Source organism: Micromys minutus, assembly GCF_963924665.1.
Source record: "Micromys minutus genome assembly, chromosome: 3".
Taxonomy (NCBI): Eukaryota; Metazoa; Chordata; class Mammalia; order Rodentia; family Muridae; genus Micromys; species Micromys minutus.
In genome coordinates, this window is record NC_137972.1 from 18,586,700 (window position 1) to 18,608,977 (window position 22,278).

Sequence of the window (22,278 nt, forward strand, 5' to 3'; positions counted from 1 at the left end):
CCGACCTCCTCCATCCTCTCCAGCGGGGCGGCGGCGTCTCGGGGTCTGGACGCTGATGCCACCGGTCGGGCGGGTATGGAGGCGGCGCGCTGCGCACCCGGACCCCGCGGGGACAGGTCAGGCGGCGGAGGGGCGGGCTGGGGTCTCCAGGGTGGGCGGGCAAGAGCGGAGACCAGGATCGGGTCCCCACGCTGGGAAGGCTCTGTGCACATCCCGCGTTGCCAGAGCTCTGGTGTCGCTCTCCTGGAGTCGCTCTTCTGGAGTTTACCCCAACCAGCTCGCCCTGCTCCCCTAAGGCCTCTGATTCTCTCAGTTGCAATGCGCTGTGCATCCCCCGCCGCCAGCACTCTTAACCGCTCCCCTGGAGTTTACCCGCGACCAGCTCACCATGCTCCCTTAGGGTCTCGATTCCTTCACTTGCAGTGCGTTCGCCCTTCTCCGCGTCTCTCTCGAGTGGGGTCAAAACTGAGCTGGAAGGAAGGCACTCCTTGGAGTGGAAGCGGAAGGTCGAGGGTGATGGTTAATTGGTTCCAAGGCCGTTGCTTTTGGCAGTCATTGCGGAATTCTGGAACGAGTCTGGGGACTGAAAATGCAAAACTGTTCTTTTCTTCTTTCTTCCCCTGAGTTCCAGGAGTTCTTTCAATGAGGTCTTAGTTTAAACTGTTCCATATTTTGTTTCGTACCCCCGATTTCTCTACCAAGACCCCTCTTTTTGCCTGACTCACAGAGTGAGCTTGGGAAAACAAATGGGCTGCAATCTCAGCCTGTTCATTCCTCGTCTGGTAGGCTAACGAAAAGTTAATGGGGGGCCGTGTGAAATCACTGACTCAAAACTTTTGGCATTGTGTGAGGATTGAAACCAAACACGCCAACTGCATTCTTCCCTTACGGTTCCATTACCACAGCAGATAAAGACTTGGCGTGTAAGGATTTAGTCTGACGTTTAAACTAGTCTTTAACTGGTCCGAGACCATCTTTTAAAAAGTTACAAAGACGGAATAGAGACCCCTGCTCTCCGCTGGTCTCATATACACACTAGGCTTCCCTCAAACTTGATAATAAGGGTGACTTTGAATTGTTCCCTGTCTCTGCCTCCCAAGGCTGACCTGTTTCCATCTTTCAATGAGTAATTTCTATAAACATGATAGCTGCTCTCTGAAGTTTGTTTACAACTCCCCCTTCCATTTCGGGAACAGAAAATACATTTACAAGTATAAGGTCGGGTTAATAAAGTTAGTATTCAACGTGTCCGGTTGAAATCAGATGATGTCTCATTCAGTTGAGGGATTTAGTTTTTAACTAAATGATTTCTAGAGAAGTAAATTTCATAGGGATGTAATTTAATTTCATTTTGTTTCGAGATAGGTCTTATGTGGCAGGGCCGGAAACTAATATTTAAACCAGGCCAGCTTCGAACTCACACAGATCCTTCTCTGCCTTCCATGACTCATGATTTTAGGGACCAAGAACTTGACTTTGAAATCAGGACCAGATGGCGGTTATTTTTTTCATCGGCTGAACTTGAAGTTTAAAGGAGTAATTTTATGCCCTCCCCCCCGCCTTTTTTCAAAGAAAGAAATTCAAATTTCTTCGATTGACGTGGGAGGAGCCTGTGTGAGTCCCTAGTTTCTCCTGCCCTAGGTAGAGCATGCAGCTTTGCCCCTGTTTAACTTAGTCACTGTTTAACTCATTTGTTGACAGTGAATGTCTTGCCTTTTAGGTAGTCATTAATAGTTTTTTGAGAGAGACTGATTTGATTGAACATCACTATAATCCAGTAATCCAGGCTAGCCTCAACCTCAACCCTACTCCCTCCCCTACCTTCCCCACCCTCTCCCCACCCCCACCCTCCCCTGAGCCTTCCAAGTGTCTTATGTAGGTGTGTATCACCAAGCCCCCCTCCCTCCTCTCTCTTTCCCTCCCTTCTCTCTCTTTCTCTCCCCCCTCTCTCTCCCCCCTCTCCCTCCTCTCTCTCTCTCTCTCTCTCTCTCTCTCTCTCTCTCTATCTCCTCTCTCTCAAATTTGAAATTTTCTTTACATCCTGACCCAACTCCCCCCACCCTGCTCTCCTCTCAGTATCCTCCTCCCCTCTCACCCCCTCCTTCCACCCACTTCTCCCTTTCTCTTCAGAAAAGGGCAGGCTTCCTCAGGGATATCAACCAGCCACCACTTATCAAGTTGCATTAAGACCAGGCACCTCCTCTACTGTTAAAGATGGAGGAGGCGTCCCAGTAGGAGGGAAGAATCCACATTGGGTAACAGAATGAGAACTAGCCCCTGCTCCCACTGTTAAGAGTTCTATAAGACCGAGCTACATAGCTGCATCTTATGTGCAGAGAACCTAGGTCAGTCCCATGCAGGTTCCAATTGGCAGTTCAGTCTCTAAGCCCCTATGAGCCCAGATTAGTTGATTGTGTAGGTTTTCTTGTGGTGTCCTTGGCCCCTCTGGCTTCTTCAATCCTTCTCTTCCACAGGATTCCCTGAGCTTCACCTAATGTTTGGCTGTGGGTCTCTGTATGTTTCCATCGGTTGCTAGGTGAAGCCTCTCTGATGGCGATTATGCTAGGCTCCTGTCTGCAAGCATAGCAGAGCATCATTAACAGTGTCAGGCGTGATCTTTCACAGCATGGGTCTCAGGCTGGACCAGTCATTGCCTGTCCATTCCCTCTACCTCTGCTCCATCTTTACCCTGGCACATCCCACAGGCAGGGCAGATTGTATGGAGGTTGGCGGTTGTGTGGCTGGGTTGGTGCCTTCATCACTCACTGGAAGTCTTGCCTGGTTACAGGAAATGCCCAGTTCAGGCTCCATATCCCCATTGCTAGGAGTCTTAGCTAGGATCACCATTATAGATTCCTGGGAGTTTCCATTACATTAGCTCACCCCAGAGATGCCATGCCCCACCCTTCCACCTATCTCCCCAGTCCTCTCCCAACGTGATCCTTCGTCTTCTATCCCCACCCCTCTATTGAGAAAACCCTTCTGCCCCCGTACCCCATGCCAAACAAAGCTGCTATGACATAGTTGAACAAGTGTCCTTGCGTTCTGGTGGAGCATCCTTTGGGTACATACTCAGGAGTCTTGAGGTAGTTGGGTCTTGAGGTTGACTGATTCCCAGTTTTCTGAAAAAACCAGCATAATTGATTTCCAAAGTGGCTGTACAAGTTTGCACTCCCACCAGCAGTGGAGGAGTGCTCCCCTTACTCCAGATCCTTACCAACACAAGCCGTCACTTATGTTTTTGATCTTAGCCATTTCGACAGCTGTTAAGATGGAATCTCAGACTTGTTTTGCTATGCGTTTCCATGATGACTAAAGATGTTGGATATTTCTTTAAGTGCTTCTTGGCCATTAGAGATTGCTCCGTCAAAAGTATGTTTACATCTGTACCCCATTTTAAAAACTGGAGTAGTTGGTTGACTTATGTCTGGTTTCTTGAGTTCTTTGTACACTTTAGATATCAGCCCTCTGTCAAATGTGGAGTTGATGAAGAACATCCTATCTCATTCTATAGGTTGTTGGTTTGTCCTCTTGACAGTGTCCTTTGCCTTACAGAAGCTTTTCAGTTTCATGAGGTCCCATTTATTAGAGGTATGGGTTACTTATTATTGCCAGGCATGGTGCTAGAACGCCTTTTAGTCCCAGCACTTGAGAGGCAGAGGCAGGCAGATCTCTGTGAGTTCAGGCCAGCCTGGTCTATATAGTGAGTTCCAGTATTGCCAGGGACATGTAGAGATGCCCCAGCTCTCTCTCTCTCTCTCTCTCTCTCTCTCTCTCTCTCTCTCTCTATATATATATATATATATATATATATATATATATATATATATGTGTGTGTGTGTGTGTGTATGTATGTATATATATGTATGTATATATGTGTATGTATGTATATATATGTGTGTTATTATTATTATTATTATTATTATTATTATTATTATTATTATTATTATTATTGATGATGATGATGAGCAGGGTGAGGTGCTGTAGCAAGAATTGGAAGTCAGAGGACTGTGTTGTGGAGTCAGCTCTCTCCGTCCACATTAAGTGGGACAGAACTCAGGTCACCAAATCTACATGGGAAGTGCCTGCTGAGCCATCTTTCCAGTTCCGGTACTTAAAAGCTTTTGCTGAAAGACTTGAAGACAGATCCCCTGGTATTAATGCCTTTAGTTGTGTGGGTAACACCTAACTTTTTATATCTGAAATTGGCAGTGAAAATTGGAGGCAGGCTATAAAAGCACACTCAGGAACTTTGCTGAGCCTAGGCAGCTGATGCTGCTAATTCCTTGGGGATAGCAGCTTAGGATAGGCTTAGGCTGTCTGAACTTTTGCTAGTGATACTGGAGTTGGGGGGAGGGGATTATGGCTCGGGATAGAGTGTTTGCTTGGCATTTTGGAGGCCTTAGGTTTGATGCCAGCAGCACATATCCACAGTATGCTTGTTATTAATACGGATTGGATGCGTGTCGAGACCTTGTGATCTAGACTTGCCTAAGAAAGTATTGGCCTGCCCAGTATGGGTGTGCATAGCTACAAGTTTAAGGTCAGCTTGGGCTACGTGGTGAGTTCAAGGACAGCCAGGACCACACAGGCTCTAACCCAGCCCATCATATGTGGTTTCCCATTGGAAATAAAATATGAAAGCTTGGTGTGGCCTGTGGACACCGATGTCTCCTTTGCCCTCTGCTTGTGTACAAGTCTATGCAATCCTACACATACACACGTAAATAAAAATGGAGCCGGGCAGTGGTGGAGCAACAGTGAGAGTTCCAGGACAGCCAGGGATATGCAGAGATATACACAGAACCTCTGTCTTGGGGGAATAGAAAGAAAGAAAGAAGGAAAGAAGATGGAAACTAGGTGAGGTGGGCAAACCTGTAATCCTAACACTTGGGAAACAGACACCAAGTCAGGAGTCAGACTCAAGGTCTGCTTGAGCTTCATGATCATGAGATCCTGACTTAAAAGGAGCTCCCTCACTCCCACAACTAGAGGGGGGACACCCCAGTTAAGAGCACATATTGCTCTTACAGAACACCACCTGTGTTCAGTTCACAGCACCTACAGTGACCCACAAACTCCATAACTCCAGTTCCTAGGGATCAAGTGCCTCCTTCTGGCCTCCACAGACACACATGCAGGGAAAACCCTCATGCACGTAAAATAAAATGAAAACAAGGAAAAGAGGAAGGAAGGAAGGAAGAAAAGTGAACATTCCTGACTGGAAATTACGCCTTCCCTCATCTTTTTAACATGTTTTTTTGTTTGGTTGGTTTTTTGGTTTTATTTTGTTTGTGTGGAAGGCCTCCTCCAACCAGGTCAGGAAAAGAATATCCTGTAATAATTTCTTTTTGCCAGGGTCCTTTGCTCTAAGCAGAACGGTTCATTTCTGTTTCTTAGGCCTTCCTGTGGAAACCCTAGCCTTTCCTGGCAGTGGTGCCCACTGAAAGAACAAGTTAATGTTTGTTCTTACCAGAGCGGAGAGAAATGTTTGAACTGAATTCTTCAAAGGAGTTGAGACTGTCTCCCAGCCAGGTGTTGGGTGGTTGGAAGGCCTAGATGATTTCTTTCATTCCCCTGTTGGAGAGCAGCTCCACAGGGAGGAGGGCCTCTGGCAAACCAGTGTGCCATAGAGACGGCTGTGTATCTCAGCTCCAGTTCACCAGGAGTAATTCCTGTCCTACTCAACGTCCACTGCCTCGTTGGGCATCCTTCCTGTGTTTTTGTTTGCTTGATCGATTGATTAATTGATTTCTTTTAAAATTTTTTAATTATATGTACGTGTTTGTGCAAGTACCTGAGGTGGTCAGAGGGGTCCCATCCACCTGGGAGCTGGAGTTGACAGTCTGATGTAGGTGCTGGGAACTGAACTTGGGTCCTCTTGAGTCTCTCCAGTCCCGGATGTTGGCGGGGTTGGGGGGTAGGGGGTGGAGGGAGAGATACGAAGGAGATTGGAACTAAAGCCTTGCACATAATAATTTTGAATTTTAGGATAAATTTAACTCTAAAACCTACCTTCAACAAGAGTAAGGTCCAGAGAGGCAGTGGAGGCTGGGTGACAACCTGTGGGAATCTTCTTCCACCATTGGGTCCCAAGTTCTATTGCACTGACCTGGCTCTGGTCTTGAACTTCTGATCCATCTGTCCCAGCTTCCCCAGACCTGGGGCTGCAGTTTAGCTAAGAGGCTAAGAATCTTAGGAAACTAAGGAAGGAAATCACTGAGCTCAAGGGCATCTGGGACAAGCAAGTCCCAAATTGGTGTGGTGACACACACCTTTAACCTGGGACACACCTTCAGTTGGAGACCTACATAAGGACACTGGAACAGGGGCTGGAGAGATGGCTCAGTGGTTAAGAGCACTGACTGCTCTTCCACAGGTCCTGAGTTCAATTCCCAGCAACCGCATGGTGGCTCACAACCATCTGTAATGAGATCTCATGCCCTCTTCTGGTGTGTCTGACGACATGCTACATGCACTTATATATAATAAATAAATAAATCTTTAAAAAAAAAAAAAGACACTGGAACAAGGCTCTCTCTCCACCTGCTTGCCTTGTGGGGCTGAGCATCTGCTAGATCCTTGGACTTCACAGCTGCTGCCGGTCATTGTTAAGGAATTGGACTACAGACTGTAAGTCACCAACAAATACCTTGCTATATAGAGACTATTCATAAGTTCTGTGACTCTAGAGAACCCTGACTAATTCAGAAGTTGGTACCGGGAGTGGGGTATTCCTGTGACAACCTGACCATGTTTTGGGAAGGATTGTGGAAGGACTTTGAGCTAGAAGAGCCATTGGGATAAACAGTAATGTGGAAGTGTAAGCTGAATGAACCCTTTTCTCCCCAACTTGCTTCCTGGTCATGATGCTTTGTGAAGGAATAGAAACCCTGACTAAGACACAAAGCATATAATGCAGATATCTGAGGGTTTTGGTTTTGAGATGGTATCACACTGTAGCCCCAGGCTTGCCCCAAACTCAGTGTTAATCCTGACAACGTGTCTTCATTGAACCACCATGCCCTACTACTGCAGATGTTCTGAATGTTATTTATGCATATAAATGCTAACAACAGATACTGATTATATTTAAGTTATTTTTATAGCAAGCTGTTTAAGAAGTTAAACATCTTGGATATGTAGAAGTAAATATCAGCTTGGTTAGCCCCAGGGCCTTGGGCTTGCCAAGTACCAGCTCCTCTGGGCAGTGAGCTCTATGCCAAGCCCACAAATATATATTTGGCATTATCAGTCAAAAGGCTACTTTCATCTTTTCCCTAGACAGACAAGGAAAATAAACTACATGCCGGAGACAGAGAAGGTGTAACCTAAGAAACAAGTGAAAGGGACACTGCCTGTTGGTACCGAGTACTGTTTGTAGATCCCCAGGGAGGGATGATCAAGTCATATATTATTAGTAACGATTTTGATGGTTGGGGGTAGAGTGGTGCACACCTGTAGTCCCAACCTGTGATCTGAGGTAGACAAGATGACCAGGAGCTCAAGGCCATATGAACTACTTGACAAGACACTGTATCTCAAAAAAAAACATGCTGATCCCTCAGAAAAGCTAAGGTTGGGTCATTCAAATGATTTTTTCTTTTCTTTCTTTTTTTTCTTTTATCTTTTTCTTTTCTTTTTTTTTTTTGCTCCATGAATGGGGTGTGCCAAATCAAGAAGGAATTACTCTAAATAAATTCCTTGCTGTGTTCTTCTGTTGTATGAAGGTTTAAATCACTTTCTAACCCTCCCTCCCTCACTGGCTCCTTCCCCAAGCAATGCTTGCTTTCCAGTCTTATGTCTACTAACAGGGCCTCTGATGGATTTTCAGTTTCTGGCTTCAGTTAAGTTCACTCTAGTTTCTGGCAGCCTTTCTAGAGGAACACAGTTGGGTCTGGAATATTGGCATTTCTCTTCAGTAGAGGGAGGACTGTTTAGAAGGAGTCTTTTCTGAGTGTCCCATTGGTTCTTGATGTGCCTTTTCCCAGGGACAACATTTTGTTCTAGTCAGAATTATTCTGAGTAACTTTCCAAGGTTAACTAAATTTAGAATTTGGATGAGGTGAATTTCATTTGATTTCATTTGTAATTCCAGTTGCTTTGGCTGCTAAAGCAGAATCAAGCTGGGTTTCAATCGTATGACAATTGTCCTGCCTCTGCCTCTGCCTCCCACATGCAGTATCCTTGTCTAGGGGGAAAGGTCTTACAAGCTCAGATCAGCCTGAGGAACAGAGGTGACACTATCTCATTTAGAAAAACAGTTAATTTGCATAGAGGGGTTCTCTAATCTGCATACTAGCACAGACTTAATTTGCTTAGAGGGGTTCTCTAATCTGCATACTAGCACAGACTTAATTTGCATAGAGGGGTTCCCTAATTTGTTTACTAGCACAGAGTCTGTAATAAACAAGGTCACATAACCAATACTTTGTAGATCACACTAAGCACACTTTGTTTACTTGAGGATGCGATAGGGAATTACCACAAAACCCATCATAGGTGTGCAAGAAAAACAATCTTGATGGATATTGTGGTACCTATAACCCTACTCTTGGGGTACAAGTAGGAGAATCAGGATTTCAAGCCTTGGCTACATAGTAAATTCAAGGTTAGCCTAAATTACATGATTCTCAACAAAGGAAAGAGCAAAAAAAAAAAAAAAAAAAAAAAATGTATTTTGAAGCCAGGCAGTGATGGTGCATGCCTTTAATCCCAGTTGGGATTTAATCCCAATTTGAGAGGTAGTGGCAGGCAGATCTCTGAGTTCCTGGCCAGCCTGGTCTGCAAAGTGACTTCCAGGACAGTTAGGGCAAATTCTGTCTCAAAACAACAACAACAACAACAAAAGCCAAAAAAAATTTTTTTTTGATTGATAGTTGCTGAGTTTAAAAGTTCTGTCTTGCAAAATATAATTTTATATAAAAATGGATTTTATGTGAAATAGAAGAGACAGCACACTGAAGCTACCGAAGTGTCAGTTAATCAAAGACCAGCCCCAAGTTATTAGCAACACCCCACATTTAGATTTAATGACATGTTTAAAAACTGCCCTTACCACTGCGGGGCTCCTAATCTCATGCTGACTAATCAGGAGCGGCAGAAGCTTCTTATGTGGTGGATGCTTCCGTGTGGCTGACAGGCCACACTTACCCTTTCAGCGAGGAAGCCAGAGAGCCGAGAGGAAGCTGGTGTCATGTCAGTGGGCAGCTTGACCGGATCTGTGACTCCCGTCACCGCTAGCAGAAGTGTACACAGTTTGCTTGAGATTTCAAGCCAAAGTTTGCTTGAGACATTTATTTTTCTTTTGGTTTCTTGAGACAGGATTTCTCTGTGCAGCCTTGGCTGTCCTGGGACTCACAGAAACCCAAAGACCTCTGCCTGAGTGCTGGGATTAAAGGTGTGCACCACCATTCTCCAGCTACAAAAGTTTTTTTTTTTTTTTAATCATAAAATATGACCCTGCAAGAAGTATACATCATCACGTTCTCTTGAAGTTGTTTTCTGTAATTAGTCCAGGTAACAAGAAAATTCTTCATGCAGGGATTTCAAAATTTTTGATCAACTTCTATATTACTATTCTCATTAATATTCTCTCTTTCTCCTTCTCCCGTCTTCCCTCCCTCCCTCTTCATGACTGTGTTCTGTGCTCTGTGTACCTCTTAGCAAGGCAGAGTATAGGAAGTCCTGCTTTTTTGAGCTCCTTTGGAATTCTGCGTTTCTTTTGAGCAGTTCAAGTATCACTCTAATCTGTGCGCATCAGCAGAGGGCTGGGCAGAGCTTCGTTTTAGAAGTTGATCTGTCGTAGTGAGAACAAGAATTCCCAGAGAACTGCAGACTGTTCCTTGGGACACCACAGACACAGCATAAGCACACATAAATGACACTGATAACGTGGTGGGAAGGAGGCCTGGCGCCAGCCACACCCACTCCCTCAGCAGAACCCCAGAGTCCTTTTGAAAAAGTACTTATTTGTGTTTATTTTATGTGTATGGATTCTCACATGCTCATATGTGAGTGCCGGTGGACGCAGAGAGGGCATGGGGTCCCCTGGAACGGGGATTATAGATAGGTTCTGAGCCATCATGTGGGTGCTGGGAACTGAACCTGGGTCCTCTGTGAAAACAGCAAGTGCTCTTAAACTAGTGAGGCCTCTTCCCAGCCCCTCATTGCTCCTCCTGAACGTATTGTGGCAGTAGAGGCGTGAGTTTTGCATTTCCGATATTTCTCAGGTTAAATACATTGATGTGCTTGCTTGTTTGTTATTTTTGCAACAAGGTCTTGCTATGTGGTCCTGCATAGCTTTGAACTCTTTCATGCCCTCCTGCCCCAGCCTCCAAGTACTCATATCACAGGCATGCAATTCTATAGAGTGTGTGTGTGTGTGTGTGTGATAAAGGGAGCATGTGCTAGTTAGTGGTGATTAAAGATATTTTTTAAATATTAAATAAAAATATTGATTAAACAATTCATTTACTTTTGTTATGTGTATGTGTGTTTCGCCTGCATGAATGTCCTTGCACTGTGTTTGTACCTGATGCCATGGGAGACCAGAAGAGGGTATCAAATCTCCCGGAACTGTACTACAGGAGGTTAGGAGCTGCCCCATGGGCACTGGAAACTGTCGTCTGACTGCCAGTATACACGGTGGCATGCATGCCAAATATACATACATACATACATACATACATACATACATACATACATACATACAAAATGTAGTGCAACTCAAAAAAATAAAAAATGTGTGCCGTGTGCTTAGCATCCCGGTGAGGACCCTGGGAGAGGAAAGCCGGATTTCCCTGTATGGTGAGAGACAGCAGGACTGTTGAAGGACACTGGTTTACCTGTGGAGAGAGAAGGCACATCGCGTGATTGATACAAATGCGTTGCTTTTGTCTTTTCTATTTTATCCATGAGTTCAGTTGTTTTATTTTTCCCCCATCCGTAAGAAAGCAATTCCCAAGGAAGTATGTGGTGTTAAGGCTCACCGCGGAGGCTGCAGGAAGCAGGCGTGGTTATTTACACTGGCTTGGTCTTGTTTGTGTCACTGTGCCCACTCCCCGAGACCCTTACAGGAGGCCTCAGTTGCTGCCTCTTCATAGTCTTCTTTAGCTCGGCTACAGGATTCTGTGTCCGAATATTGGAGACCTGACAGGCCTTTTGTGTTGGGCATTTTGCTGTCTCACTTCCCTTAGCAAGGTGTGACCTTCAGAACATTGCTGATGATTGAAAGGATTTCAGAAGAAACAAAGACCAGGGCTGTGTCTGAAAAGGGAGTTCTCTGTTGGCTCTGTTCCCCCTTGACTTCCATTGCTGCTTCTGCCCCTGCTTCCTGGGTGCAGAGACACCATGGCCAAGGCAACTCTTAGAACACCATTTAATTGGGACTGGCTTACAATTCCATAGGTCAGTCCATTATCAGCATGGCAGGAAGCATGGCAGCATCCAGGCAGGTATGGTGCTGGAAGAGCTGAGAGTTCTACATCTTGTTCCGAAGGCAAACAGGACAAGACTGTCTTGCAAGCAACTGGGAGGAGGGTGTCTGAAAGCCCATCCCCACAGTGTGGCCGTCCTCCAAGGCCACACCTCCCAACAGTGCTCATAGGCCAAGAGTAATCAAACCACCTTAGAGGTCAAGCTCCCACCAATGGGATGAGGCGTGGTGTCTGTAAGTGCCTCAGAGATAAAAGACAGAGGCTGCTGATCTCAACCTGGTGTTCTTGCCCAGGTCACCTTTGCTCTGTCTGTGTGTTCCTTTGTGCAACACCAAAATCATGGTTTCCGACAGCCTCATTCACATGTCCTGCCAGCTCACCCATGGCCAAGTTGACAGATGTTGGTCATAAACATAAGTTAATGATGCTAGCCATGCGTTGCTTAATAAATTATTCCTTTTTTAGACGTGGCCCGTAGAATCTCACATAATGTGTGGCAGAATTCTCTGGCAATGGGAGTGGGGGTATAAGAGATCACCACATAACAGAATCCTGAATCAGGGGTTGGAAGTACACAAAGCATTTGGTGCATCAACTTGAAAAGCATCTGGGAAATTTCAGAAGTTAAGAAGGAATTATTAGAAAAATTTGAGGATGTAGGATCACGAGTAGCACTGAGACGGACTGTTGGGGACAGAAAGTTTATTATCGCCGGGCAGAGGTGCTGCCCCGCTTTGATACCAGCACTTGGGAAGCAGATCTCTGTGTTCAAAGCCAGCCTGGTCTACAGAGCAAGTTCCAGAGCAGCCAGGAATACATAAAGAACCTGTCTTGAAAATATATATATACATTGTCAGAGTTATTAATGCCAGCATAGAGAGAAAGACAACAGTTAGTCCAGCTCTGAGGAGGAGATTCAGGCCCAAGCAACAGAGATGAGGCCTCCCACAGGTTTCAGAGGAGCCTGCTCTCCTGCTAACTGGTTCCCTGGCAGGCTACAGGAAAAGATTGTGTCAGTGTGCTGAGTTCTTTGACATGTCTCATTGTTCAGTCTGCCCATGAAAGGTACTCACTTGGGGGAGTAAGAAACCAGGTACCTGGGAATCTGTTTGCTAGAGATTCAGGCTGAGAAGATGCCCAACTTCTGTCTGACTGGGGAGAGCAGACGGCCCACTGCAGGTATTCTGTCCTGAGCAGCAGCCTGGTACAGATTCTGAAGCTCGGAGAGACGGCTCAGTGGATAAGAGTGTTTGCTGCTCAAGCTTGTGGACCTGAGTTCAAATCCCCTGGCCCCCATGTAAAAGTCTGCAAGTAGCCATTCACATACCTGCCTCTGGAATGCCGTGTGGAGAGGAGATAGAATTGTTGGAGCTTTCTGGATGCCAGCACAGTTGCAGGGTTCAGTAGGAAACTCAGACTCAGTGGAATAAGGCAAGAGTCATAGAACAGGGCACCCGGTTACCAAGTCCTCTGAGGGGGGAGTGAGGAAGATTATAGGAAAGACACGGAAAAGGTGCAAGAGACAGATAGGGAGGGCTGCAGACCATTACCACACCAGCCCCGAGTGTATTTCTCACAGCCTTCTTATACTACAGTCCCATGGGAAGCCAAGCCGCAAGCTAACAGAGACAATTTACAGAGATAAACACATAAAACATTTGTTCCCAGCCAAAAAGCCTCCCCGTTCCTTCCACCAAGGTCAATAGAATCTTCAGCCCCTCGCCTTGAGCCTCAAGAGCACCTCCTCTTACTGTTCCCTGCCTCAGCAGGCTGGGAAATCTGCCAACAGACCCTGACCTGCCTTGACTCTGCAGAACTTTCTCCCTCCCCCCCAACCCCCATCCCTGCTTCAGAGAATCAGCAAATGGCTCCTGACACCTAATGTTCTCTGGCCTTCACATACGCACAAGTTCACGCACCTGTATATGCACGGGCGCATATACCACACACACACACACACACACACACACACAAGCTGTGTCTACTTTCCTAACGTGTTCATTTTCTTCAGACTTCCGCTCTTTGCTTATCTTACTGCTGGTCACTGCCGGTATCAGTTATTTGCAGGTGACAGTTACTCTTGGTCACTATGAAAGTGCAAAGTTAACTGAAGTCACCTCGAGTGCATATTTTACTGTAGTAGTTGAGAGTACAAGCAGGACCAGAATGCCCGTCTCTTCTACCCTGCATTTGTGGCTTAATGGTGGTAGAGCCACGTGGTCTCACTTAAGAGGTGTCTCAATATCCTCAGAGAGCCCAGACTAAACTGGATCCCTGAGATCCGATATCAAAATCACAGACGAGGGAGTCTGATTGCTCAGGTGAGGTCAGGTGTCTTCTGGATGTGTTGGTTGATGGTCATAGAAACGTGGTACAGAATGATCAAGTCCCCGCCCCCAGATACAGCACAGTGTATCTGAGGCTGGCCTGGCACAATAAATTTACAGAGTGCTTCTTAGTAAGGCAAGGCTACTGCAGTCATTCACATGGTTCTGTAACCCCCTCCCCCCCTCTCTGCTTTTTGAGACTGGGTCTCTCTATAGCCCTGGCTAGCCTGGAACTTGGCTGGCCTCTAACTCACAGAGATCCTTCTGCCTCTGCATGCCGCCCCTCGCAAAACAGGTAGAGAAGTGTAATGAGTAATTTTAAATGGTTTATTAAAGCTGTCATCTTGAGGCGAACCTTCCCTTTTGTCTTTCCTGTAACATCTCCCCATGCTTTCTTGTCACACACACCAAATCATTCACCTCTCCTAAGCTCTGTCATGGTCCCTTCGCTGTAGAGTATTTCTTGCCTTTGGTAGCCAGGGTGCGTCATCCCAGCTGTTTCTTCACGGTAATGAGACCAACCAGCAGCATTTCTGATGTTCAGGAGCAGGTAAAAGAAGTGTTTGCTCTGGTCACTCCCGAGAAAGCCTTGGCGGAGTCTCACTCCTTCACCTTTTGCAAGCCTTATCTTGTTCCCTCCCTGCACAGTGGCTTTGCTCTCTCCCCAGGACCTCAGGCTTGCTAAGCCTCCACATCCTTGGCCAACGCAGCCAAGTGCTACCCTTAGCATTCTCTGTTGGAGAGGTCACTCGTGGTCATCAGCAGGCTCCAGAGACCTTGCCCGGAGGTGGGGGTTGTTCAAAGCGATTGAGTGGTTCAGTAACCTACCATCTTCTGGGAAGTCCTGTGGTGTGAACGTGTTCGTCCCATAGCCTTCCAAATTAGCTGAGTTATGGCTTGGGGACATGGGCTTTGGGGAACTGATGGGCCATAAGAGCAGAGTCTTTCTAGATGGAACTGGAAAGAAAAAGAGAGAAAGATAGAAATAAAGTGTTGTGTTCATATAGTAGAATGTGGAAGCTGTGGGGGTTGGGGACTGGTGAGGTGGCTCTACCATTAAGAGCACATTTTAGCTAAATGAAAATTTGAGTTTACTTTTTTTTTTTTTTTTGGTAGTGCTCAGGACCAAACCCAGGGCCTTGTGAAGGTTTGGTCTTCTGGCAAGGGCTCTGCCACTAAGTCACGTCCAAGCTCCTCTGGCTATTGATGTGTAGGAGTTAACGAGACAGTACAGGTCCTTAGCATCTGTTTGCTGTTCTTCTGTCAGGTCAGAAGGCTTTCACGATCCCCTGTTATTTAGTTCTGCTTAGCTTGCCCAGGCTCGCTGGGAGGAATTTAGTGGTGTCTGGATGCGGCCTTGGAAGACACACCCAGCGTGCTGACTGTTAGAGGCCCTGAAAGGAACGCTTGAGACTTCAGTGGTGTTCAGAGTGTAGCGTTATTGAGATTACGGCGCTGAGGATGTGTGGTGAGGAGACAGGGCAGTCTTTTTATCTGGGCCAGAAAGCATCACAGTTCTGGTTTAGTATTGCAGACAAGGGTGAGTGTGCTGAGCAAAGGCATGTTTGCGGCGGCTGTTGGGAGCTAAGTTGTAGTCGGTCTTTTCTCCAGGTTACCCTTCCCACATAACTGTCAATGAAGTCCGTCCTCTCTCCCTTCCCTCCCTCCCTCCCTTCCTTCTTTGTCTCAGTCATTTTAGACACCATCTTTGTGAATCTGCATTAATCCCCACTGGATACCAACACTGTTGGCCCTGTGTTAATGCAGCTAGGTTTCAAGAGTATGTAAGTGAAGATGGAAATAGAAACGTCTCAGGCCAGTTGCAGGGACCCCACGGGGGACCAGGAGTGGGCTGCAGCTGGGAGGAGGCACTGCTATTCTAAGTGCTCCTTGGTTTTCTTGTTCCTTTGTTAATTTGTGGGATTGAACATAGCCTTACGTATGAAGCATTCTCCCACCGAGCTATACCAGTGGTCGGTTTTGTTTTGTCTTTGAGACAGGGTCTTACTGTGTGATCCTGGCTGTCCTGGAACTCACTCTGTAGACTAGGCTGGCCGCAAACTCATAGAGATCTGCCTGCCTCTGCCTGTTCAGTGCTGGGATTACAGGTATGAGCTTTCCCCTCCACCACCACCTGGCCGTTTGTTTGTTTCTTTGCTTCTAACAAGAAGTCTGTCTCGGATTTGGAAGTGTGCTCAGTGGTAGATCACTCGCTTAGCCTGCCCAAAGCCCTGGGTTTAATCCCTATCAGCACCTTTTCAAACAGTAGACGATCAGATAGATGGGTAGATAAGATGGATGGGCTGGAGGGAGCCTGGAAGGCTAGTTTAGAGGTAAGGGCACTGGCTGCTTTTCCACATGGTGGTTCACAACCACCTGTAACTTTCGCTCCAGGGATCTGATACCCTCTTTTGACATCCAGTGGTGTCAGTCTGTGTATTCCTTAGTCTGTCTCTGCAGGACAAATATTACTAATAATAATAATCAGACCTTGTTGATTTTGAGGACACCAAAATCAAGACAGTCCTCCTAGCTACCCCATCCCCCAACAACAGTACTGCCAATGCAGGTATGAGCTGCCGTGCGTGGCCGTGGTGGTGACAGAAAGAGTAACTTAAGTGCCTCCCAGATCTTAGGGAAGTCGGACAGGGTTGGGAGCTGTGATATCCAGATTCTGTTTCTCTTTCTTAGAAGTAGCTCCAAAATAGAAGTAAAATAACATGAGTTTTAGGTCAGTTTAGGCTCTAACTGTTAGACTTGAGCATAACTCTGTTTCTTCATCTTTAAGATGAAAAATGGGGCCTAATTCAGAGGGTTGCTTTAAAGAATCAACAAAACAAGAGGGCACACAACACCTAGGCCAGGTTGTTTTGGAACAAGCTGAGTATTTGATACATAGTTTAAACAAAAAGAGCCAGATAGGGCTCAGAGCACAGGTTTAGCAGGCTCAAGACCTGGGAACCATCCCCAGCGCAAAACAAAGCAGGAGGGAGGGAAGAAGAAGGCAGAGAGGAGAAAGTCTCTCTAGAATGGGTTTGTGTTAGCATCTTTTTCTTAGCCTTTGTGGATGGATTCCTCTGGGCCCCTAGTGTCAGTGTGGGTCTGAGCGGTAGTGGGCGGGCTGAGTGGTAGTGGGCGGGCTAAGTGGTAGTGGGCGGGCTGAGTGGTAGTGGGCGGGCTGAGTGGTAGTGGGCGGGCTGAGTGGTAGTGGGCGGGTCTGAGCGGTAGTGGGTGAGCCTGAGCGATAGTGGGTGGGCCTGAGCAGTAGTGGGCGGGCCTGAGCGGTAGTGGGCGGGTCTGTGTGGTAGTAGGTAAGCCTGTGCGTAAGTTTGGGTGATACCTGGGAACGGACACTTCCTCTAAGGCAGAATCAATCGGTTGCAGTTAGCTCATGGGGATGCATGCATGAAAAAAAGAAAAGACATAATAGGCAAGCTTTCAGAATGATTTTGTCTTTATGCGCTTTCTTTTTTGTTGTTTTTGAAACAGTGCCTTTGAAGATGAGACCCTGAGGCTTCGGCAGCTGAAGCTGGACAATCAGGTGAGCAGGGGCTCCTGGAGGACTGCAGACTGGTGCTGAGGTCCCGACGGGGTCTCCCAGAAGGACTAGAGGGGCAGGGTCACTCATGGTTACTCGTTAGTGTGTGAACTTAGGAGTCGCTGGGCCAAAGCTCTAGGCTGCGGCAAGACCAGAGTGGTTTGAAGATGGCAGCAATACACTGGCTTTATTAATAATCAGTGAAGATCACCTGGCTCCTGTAAGGCTTATGCTTAGAAGGATGTTGTAGCTGGGCATGGTAGCGCTAACTGGGAATCCCAGCACTAGACAGGCCGAGACAGCTTCCTGGGAGTTCAAGGCCACTCTAAGCAACGTTGTGTAAAAGAATTCTTTATTCTACCTAGCCCATAGAAAAGATACAAAAAACAAACAAACAGAAACCTGGTATTTTATTGGCAAACTATAAGCCTAGATTGGGCAGATTCTCTGCTGTGCTCACCTATATCCAAACCATACATCCCTTGTTACTTGCTATTTGAGTCTCTCCTGGGCTGCTTTTGCTCTACCAGCCTGTCCTCAGGGTGCACTTCTCCTGGCCATGATCCATCCAGCCTCATGGCAACCTCCTCCTCTCTCCAGCTTCTCCCCCACCCACCTCCCGTGGTCTCTCTCAAGACCCCTCACTCAATCCTCCAGTCCCACCTTTCTCTCTCTACTGCCCAATCACAGGCTCTAGGCTCTAACCCTTTATTAACCTTAAATTGGGTTGTAAGGTTTACACAACAAAGGCTGGTGTGTGGGAAGATGCTGTCTGGACAGCAGCCAGATCTCAGGGTTCAGAATTTAGCATTTGTATACATAGCAACAGTCCAGCCCCCAACAGCATAAGGAAACCATATCTCAAGAACCCCAAATAATAACGGTAATAAATGAGGAAGTAAAAGTTGCATTGGCCTGTCTCTTGTTGCTATAACAAAATACCCGAGACTGGGTACACTGTTTTTAAAAAGAAACTTAATTAGCTCACAGTTTTAGACACTAAAGTGCGAGATTCAACAGTCCATCTGTTCGGTGTTTGGTGAGGGCCCCTGTCTTAGGTTTCTGTGTTAGGACAAACACCATGACCACACTCACCTTACAACTGTTAGGAAGTGCACTCGTCTAAATGTACATCTTAAAGAAAGGCATTTTCTCAACCGAGGCTCCGTCTTCCCAAGTGACTGTAGCTTGTATCAGATTGACATAGGACTGTGAGTAGAATAGCCCCCCAAGTTATATCACAGTGTGGCAGAGAAGCAACAAGGGAGACAGCCGAGTTTCTCGGGGTGGGGGGATTGGGTGGCAGGCCCTGGTTGGCCTCGAACCACAGAGATCCCAGCGCTGGGATTAAAGGCTGCACCACCACTACCCCAGTTACTTCTTTATTTCTGATGTGGGAAAGGGTTGGGTTATGGAGACAGGGCCTCACCCATGCTGACTTCAGCCTCCCCAGTGCTAGGATGGCAGGCGTGTTCCACCCGGGATGCTGTGTTTGTTTCCTTTACTGGACTCATTATAGAATGAGAACCAAGGGCAGATTGTAAGAGAGACATTCATTTTTGATTGACACACAATAACAGTACACGTTTACGGGGCACTGTGATATTTCATATCAGGTTTATGTGGATGTGTTTGTTCCTGTGTGAGAAGTCATAGGACAACCTGTGGGTCTCAGTCCTCACCTGCCCAGCCCGCTTGAGACAGGGCTGTGGGTGACATAAGCCATCTAGGCACCCAGGTTACCTGGCTCAGAGCTTCTGCAGAATCCCCTGTTCCTGCCTCCGATCTCCCCATATGGACACCTGAGCATAACAGCCATTTGATCTCATGCTTCTGGGGTTCTGAGGTTAGATCAGGTTGCATGGCAAATGCCCATTGAGCCATCTCCCCATTCCACCCCACCCCACTACAAGTGTGTGGGGTTTCGTGTGTGTGTGTGTGTGTGTGTGTGTGTGTGTTTTGAAACAGAGTCTCTCTTTGTAGTCTTGGCTGTCCTAGAACTTACTATGTAGACCAGGCTGGCTTTGAACTCACAGCGATCTGCCCGCCTTTTCTCCCACTAAGTATATTTTTGATAAGCACTTCATCATAATTCCCTAACCTAGAGACATACAACAGCCTTTTATTACATGTTTGAATGAAGGAGAGGATGGATGGACAGTGAAGTTTAATGACAGACTATAATATGATCAGGCAACTTTGAACTATGCCTAATGTCTGTTGCCTTCATGTTTGCCTTTCTTTGGTTTGTTTGTTTTTGTTTTTTTTTTTTTTTTTTTTTTTTTTTTTTTTTTTTTTTTTGAGACAGGATTTCCCTATGGTAGCCTTGGCTGTCCTGGAAATCACTCTGTAGATATACTGGACTCATAGAGACCCACCTGCCTCTGTCTCCTGGATGCTGGGACTAGAGGTTTGCGCCACCACTGCCTAGCTAGTTTCTTGTTTTAATATTTTTCACACCATTTAGTAATCGCATAATGACAGGTGAGACCAGCTGGGAGACTCAGTTAAAGTGAATTCTTAATCTGCTGTGATACAGACCTGCGGAAAAGGCCAGAGATGTGGGCTGAATCTTGCTGTAGAGTTGTCTTAGCAGTGCACACCAGAGCTGGGTGGTGATGGTGTGGGGTGGTGACTGCAGAGAAAGAACAGGTCACCTGCAAAGCACAGAGGAGGAGCCGTTGAAGATGAGATGACTCTGCACCCTGGAGGTCAGCAAGGACCCATCCTCATCATGGGTGCCAAACAGGACAGTATTCCAGAATTTCTCTCTCAGCCCAACAGTTGTGACTCTTCTGACCTCACCTGGGATTCCCCTAGAATCTTTAAAAATGACCAGAGGTTATTGGAGCATGCCAGTGCATGCCTGTAATGCCAGCACTGAGGAGGTAAAGGTAGGAGGATCACAGGTTCAAAGCCAGCCTCAGCTACATAGCAAGACCCTGTCTCTAACAAAGAAATGGTGTAGCATTTGCTTAGAGCTTTTGCTTGCCCCCTATAGGCTTACATCACCCCCGATTTCTAAAAGACTGAATACAGAACAAATGGTACGGTACAGTTTCCAAGTGTAGGAGGAGGCTTCTGGTCTCCAAGCACTTAGCATTGGCTCCTAGCATCTCAGTGGGTGTGAAATGCAGCCCGGTTTTCATCTCCCTAATGGCTAACAGTTCTAAACTGTTCAAAAACCAGCAAACCAGGGTCTGACTGTATGGCCCTGACTGTCTGGAATTCTAGTTCCAGATCTGACTCCCTCTTCTGAACTCTGTGGGCACCAGGCATGCACTAGAGCACACACAATACATACATACATACATACATACCTACATACATACATACATACATACATACATACATACATACATACAGGCAAAACATTTATACACAAAATAATACAACTTAAAAAATAGTATATGTGACAGAGCTTTCATTTCTTTTATACTGGACCCTTTTTCTTGTAACCCTTCATGCTTTTTGCCTGACTTCCTTGCTTTCTTTATTTTGCTACTGGTTTGGTTTGGTTTGGTTTGGTTTGGTTGGAGGGACTTAACTTTACGTTGTTACCCAATCTGGGGATGAGCTCCTTGGAATCCTCCTGCTTCAGCCTCACAAGTAGCTGTGACTAAATAAGCGGCCCTAATGTAACCACAGCTTTGCAATACATACAGGGTGTGTAGTTGGATTTTTTTTTCAAGATTTATTCATTATTATATATAAGTGCACTGTAGCTGTCTTCAGACACACCAGAAGAGGGCATCAGATCTCATTCCAGATGGTTGTGAGCCACCATGTGGTTGCTGGGATTTGAACTCATGACCTCTGGAAAAGCAGCCAGTGCTCTTAACCATTGAGCCATCTCTCCAGCCCTGTAGGTTGGGTTTTGACAACACATGCTGGAGTCACCTGAGAAGAAGGAACCTCAATTGAGAAACTGTTCCCATTACATTGGACCGGAAGCAAGCCTGGGGAAGGACTTTCTTGCTTGATGATTAGTGTGGAAAGATCCAGCCCACTGTGGGTGGTACCATGCCTGGGGTGGCCTGCCGTATATAAGGGAAAACAGAAGCAGCCATGAGGAGCAAGCCAGTAAACAGCCTTCCTCCATGGCTTCTACTCTTGCCCGTGCCCCCAGTTTCCTGTCCTGACTTGACTGTAAGTGGAAACTCAGCCTTTCCTCTCCAGGTTGCTTTGGTCATGGTGCTTAGCGCTGCGGCCATAACTAAAACACAAAGCAAATGCTCTGCCCCGTCACCTGGCTCTCTATCGAACTCCATTGTTCACTGCTCAGGATGTCCCTGGTGCCTTTTCTTTCCTCTCCCCTCTGTCAAGGTCATTTGATTTTGAATTTTGTGAGGCGATTGGAAAAGTGAGGTGGGCAGTGGGGGTGCATCCCCGTTATCCCAGGATCTGGGAGGACTGGGCAGGATTACATTGGAGATCCTGGCTCAGAGCAGAAGAAAACCTTCCTGAATGTCCATGCCACATGGGTAAAAAAGATTTCTTTGTGTTGCCCTGGCCTCCCAAGTACTAGGATCAAAGGCATGTGTCACCACACCCAGCCTGAGTGTTTCCATTTCTTGTGAGAAAAAAAAATTCACAGTAGTATTTAGGAGGATTAGTGGGAGTGGGGTTGGGGAGGTGTCTAGAAAAAAAACCTTCTAAGCTGTTCCAAGGATAGGCCTCATGTTGCAATGCCGCATTTTCTCTCTAGAGGGCACTGCTGGAGAAGAAGCAGAGAAAGAAGCGCCTGGAGCCACTCATGGTACAGCCAAACCCAGAAGCCAGGCTGCGAAGGTTAAAGCCAAGAGGAAGTGAGGAGCACACACCTTTGGTGGACCCTCGGACACCGCGCAGCGATGTCATTCTACATGGTGTGTGTTTAGACGGTGCCCCTCTGACTTCAGTGCTGTTTTTTCACAGACCCAAGAGAAGCTGCACGGAGCTAGTATTAGCATCCTTCTTAAGTACCTTCATGATC

The 22,278-nt window shown here is 46.6% G+C and overlaps 1 protein-coding gene across 2 annotated transcripts in view; it reads left to right on the top strand.

The window, feature by feature from the left end:
- Nucleotides 1-22,278, top strand: part of TULP3 (TUB like protein 3) — a 35,842-nt gene continuing 13,564 nt past the window's right edge. For both annotated transcript variants that reach the window (XM_080913653.1, XM_080913654.1), the window contains exons 1-3: nt 1-116; nt 17,255-17,306; nt 22,012-22,171. In XM_080913653.1, the coding sequence (XP_080769779.1) occupies nt 76-116; nt 17,255-17,306; nt 22,012-22,171 (253 nt within the window). In that variant the 5' untranslated portion in view covers nt 1-75. The remainder of the gene's footprint in view (nt 117-17,254; nt 17,307-22,011; nt 22,172-22,278) is intronic.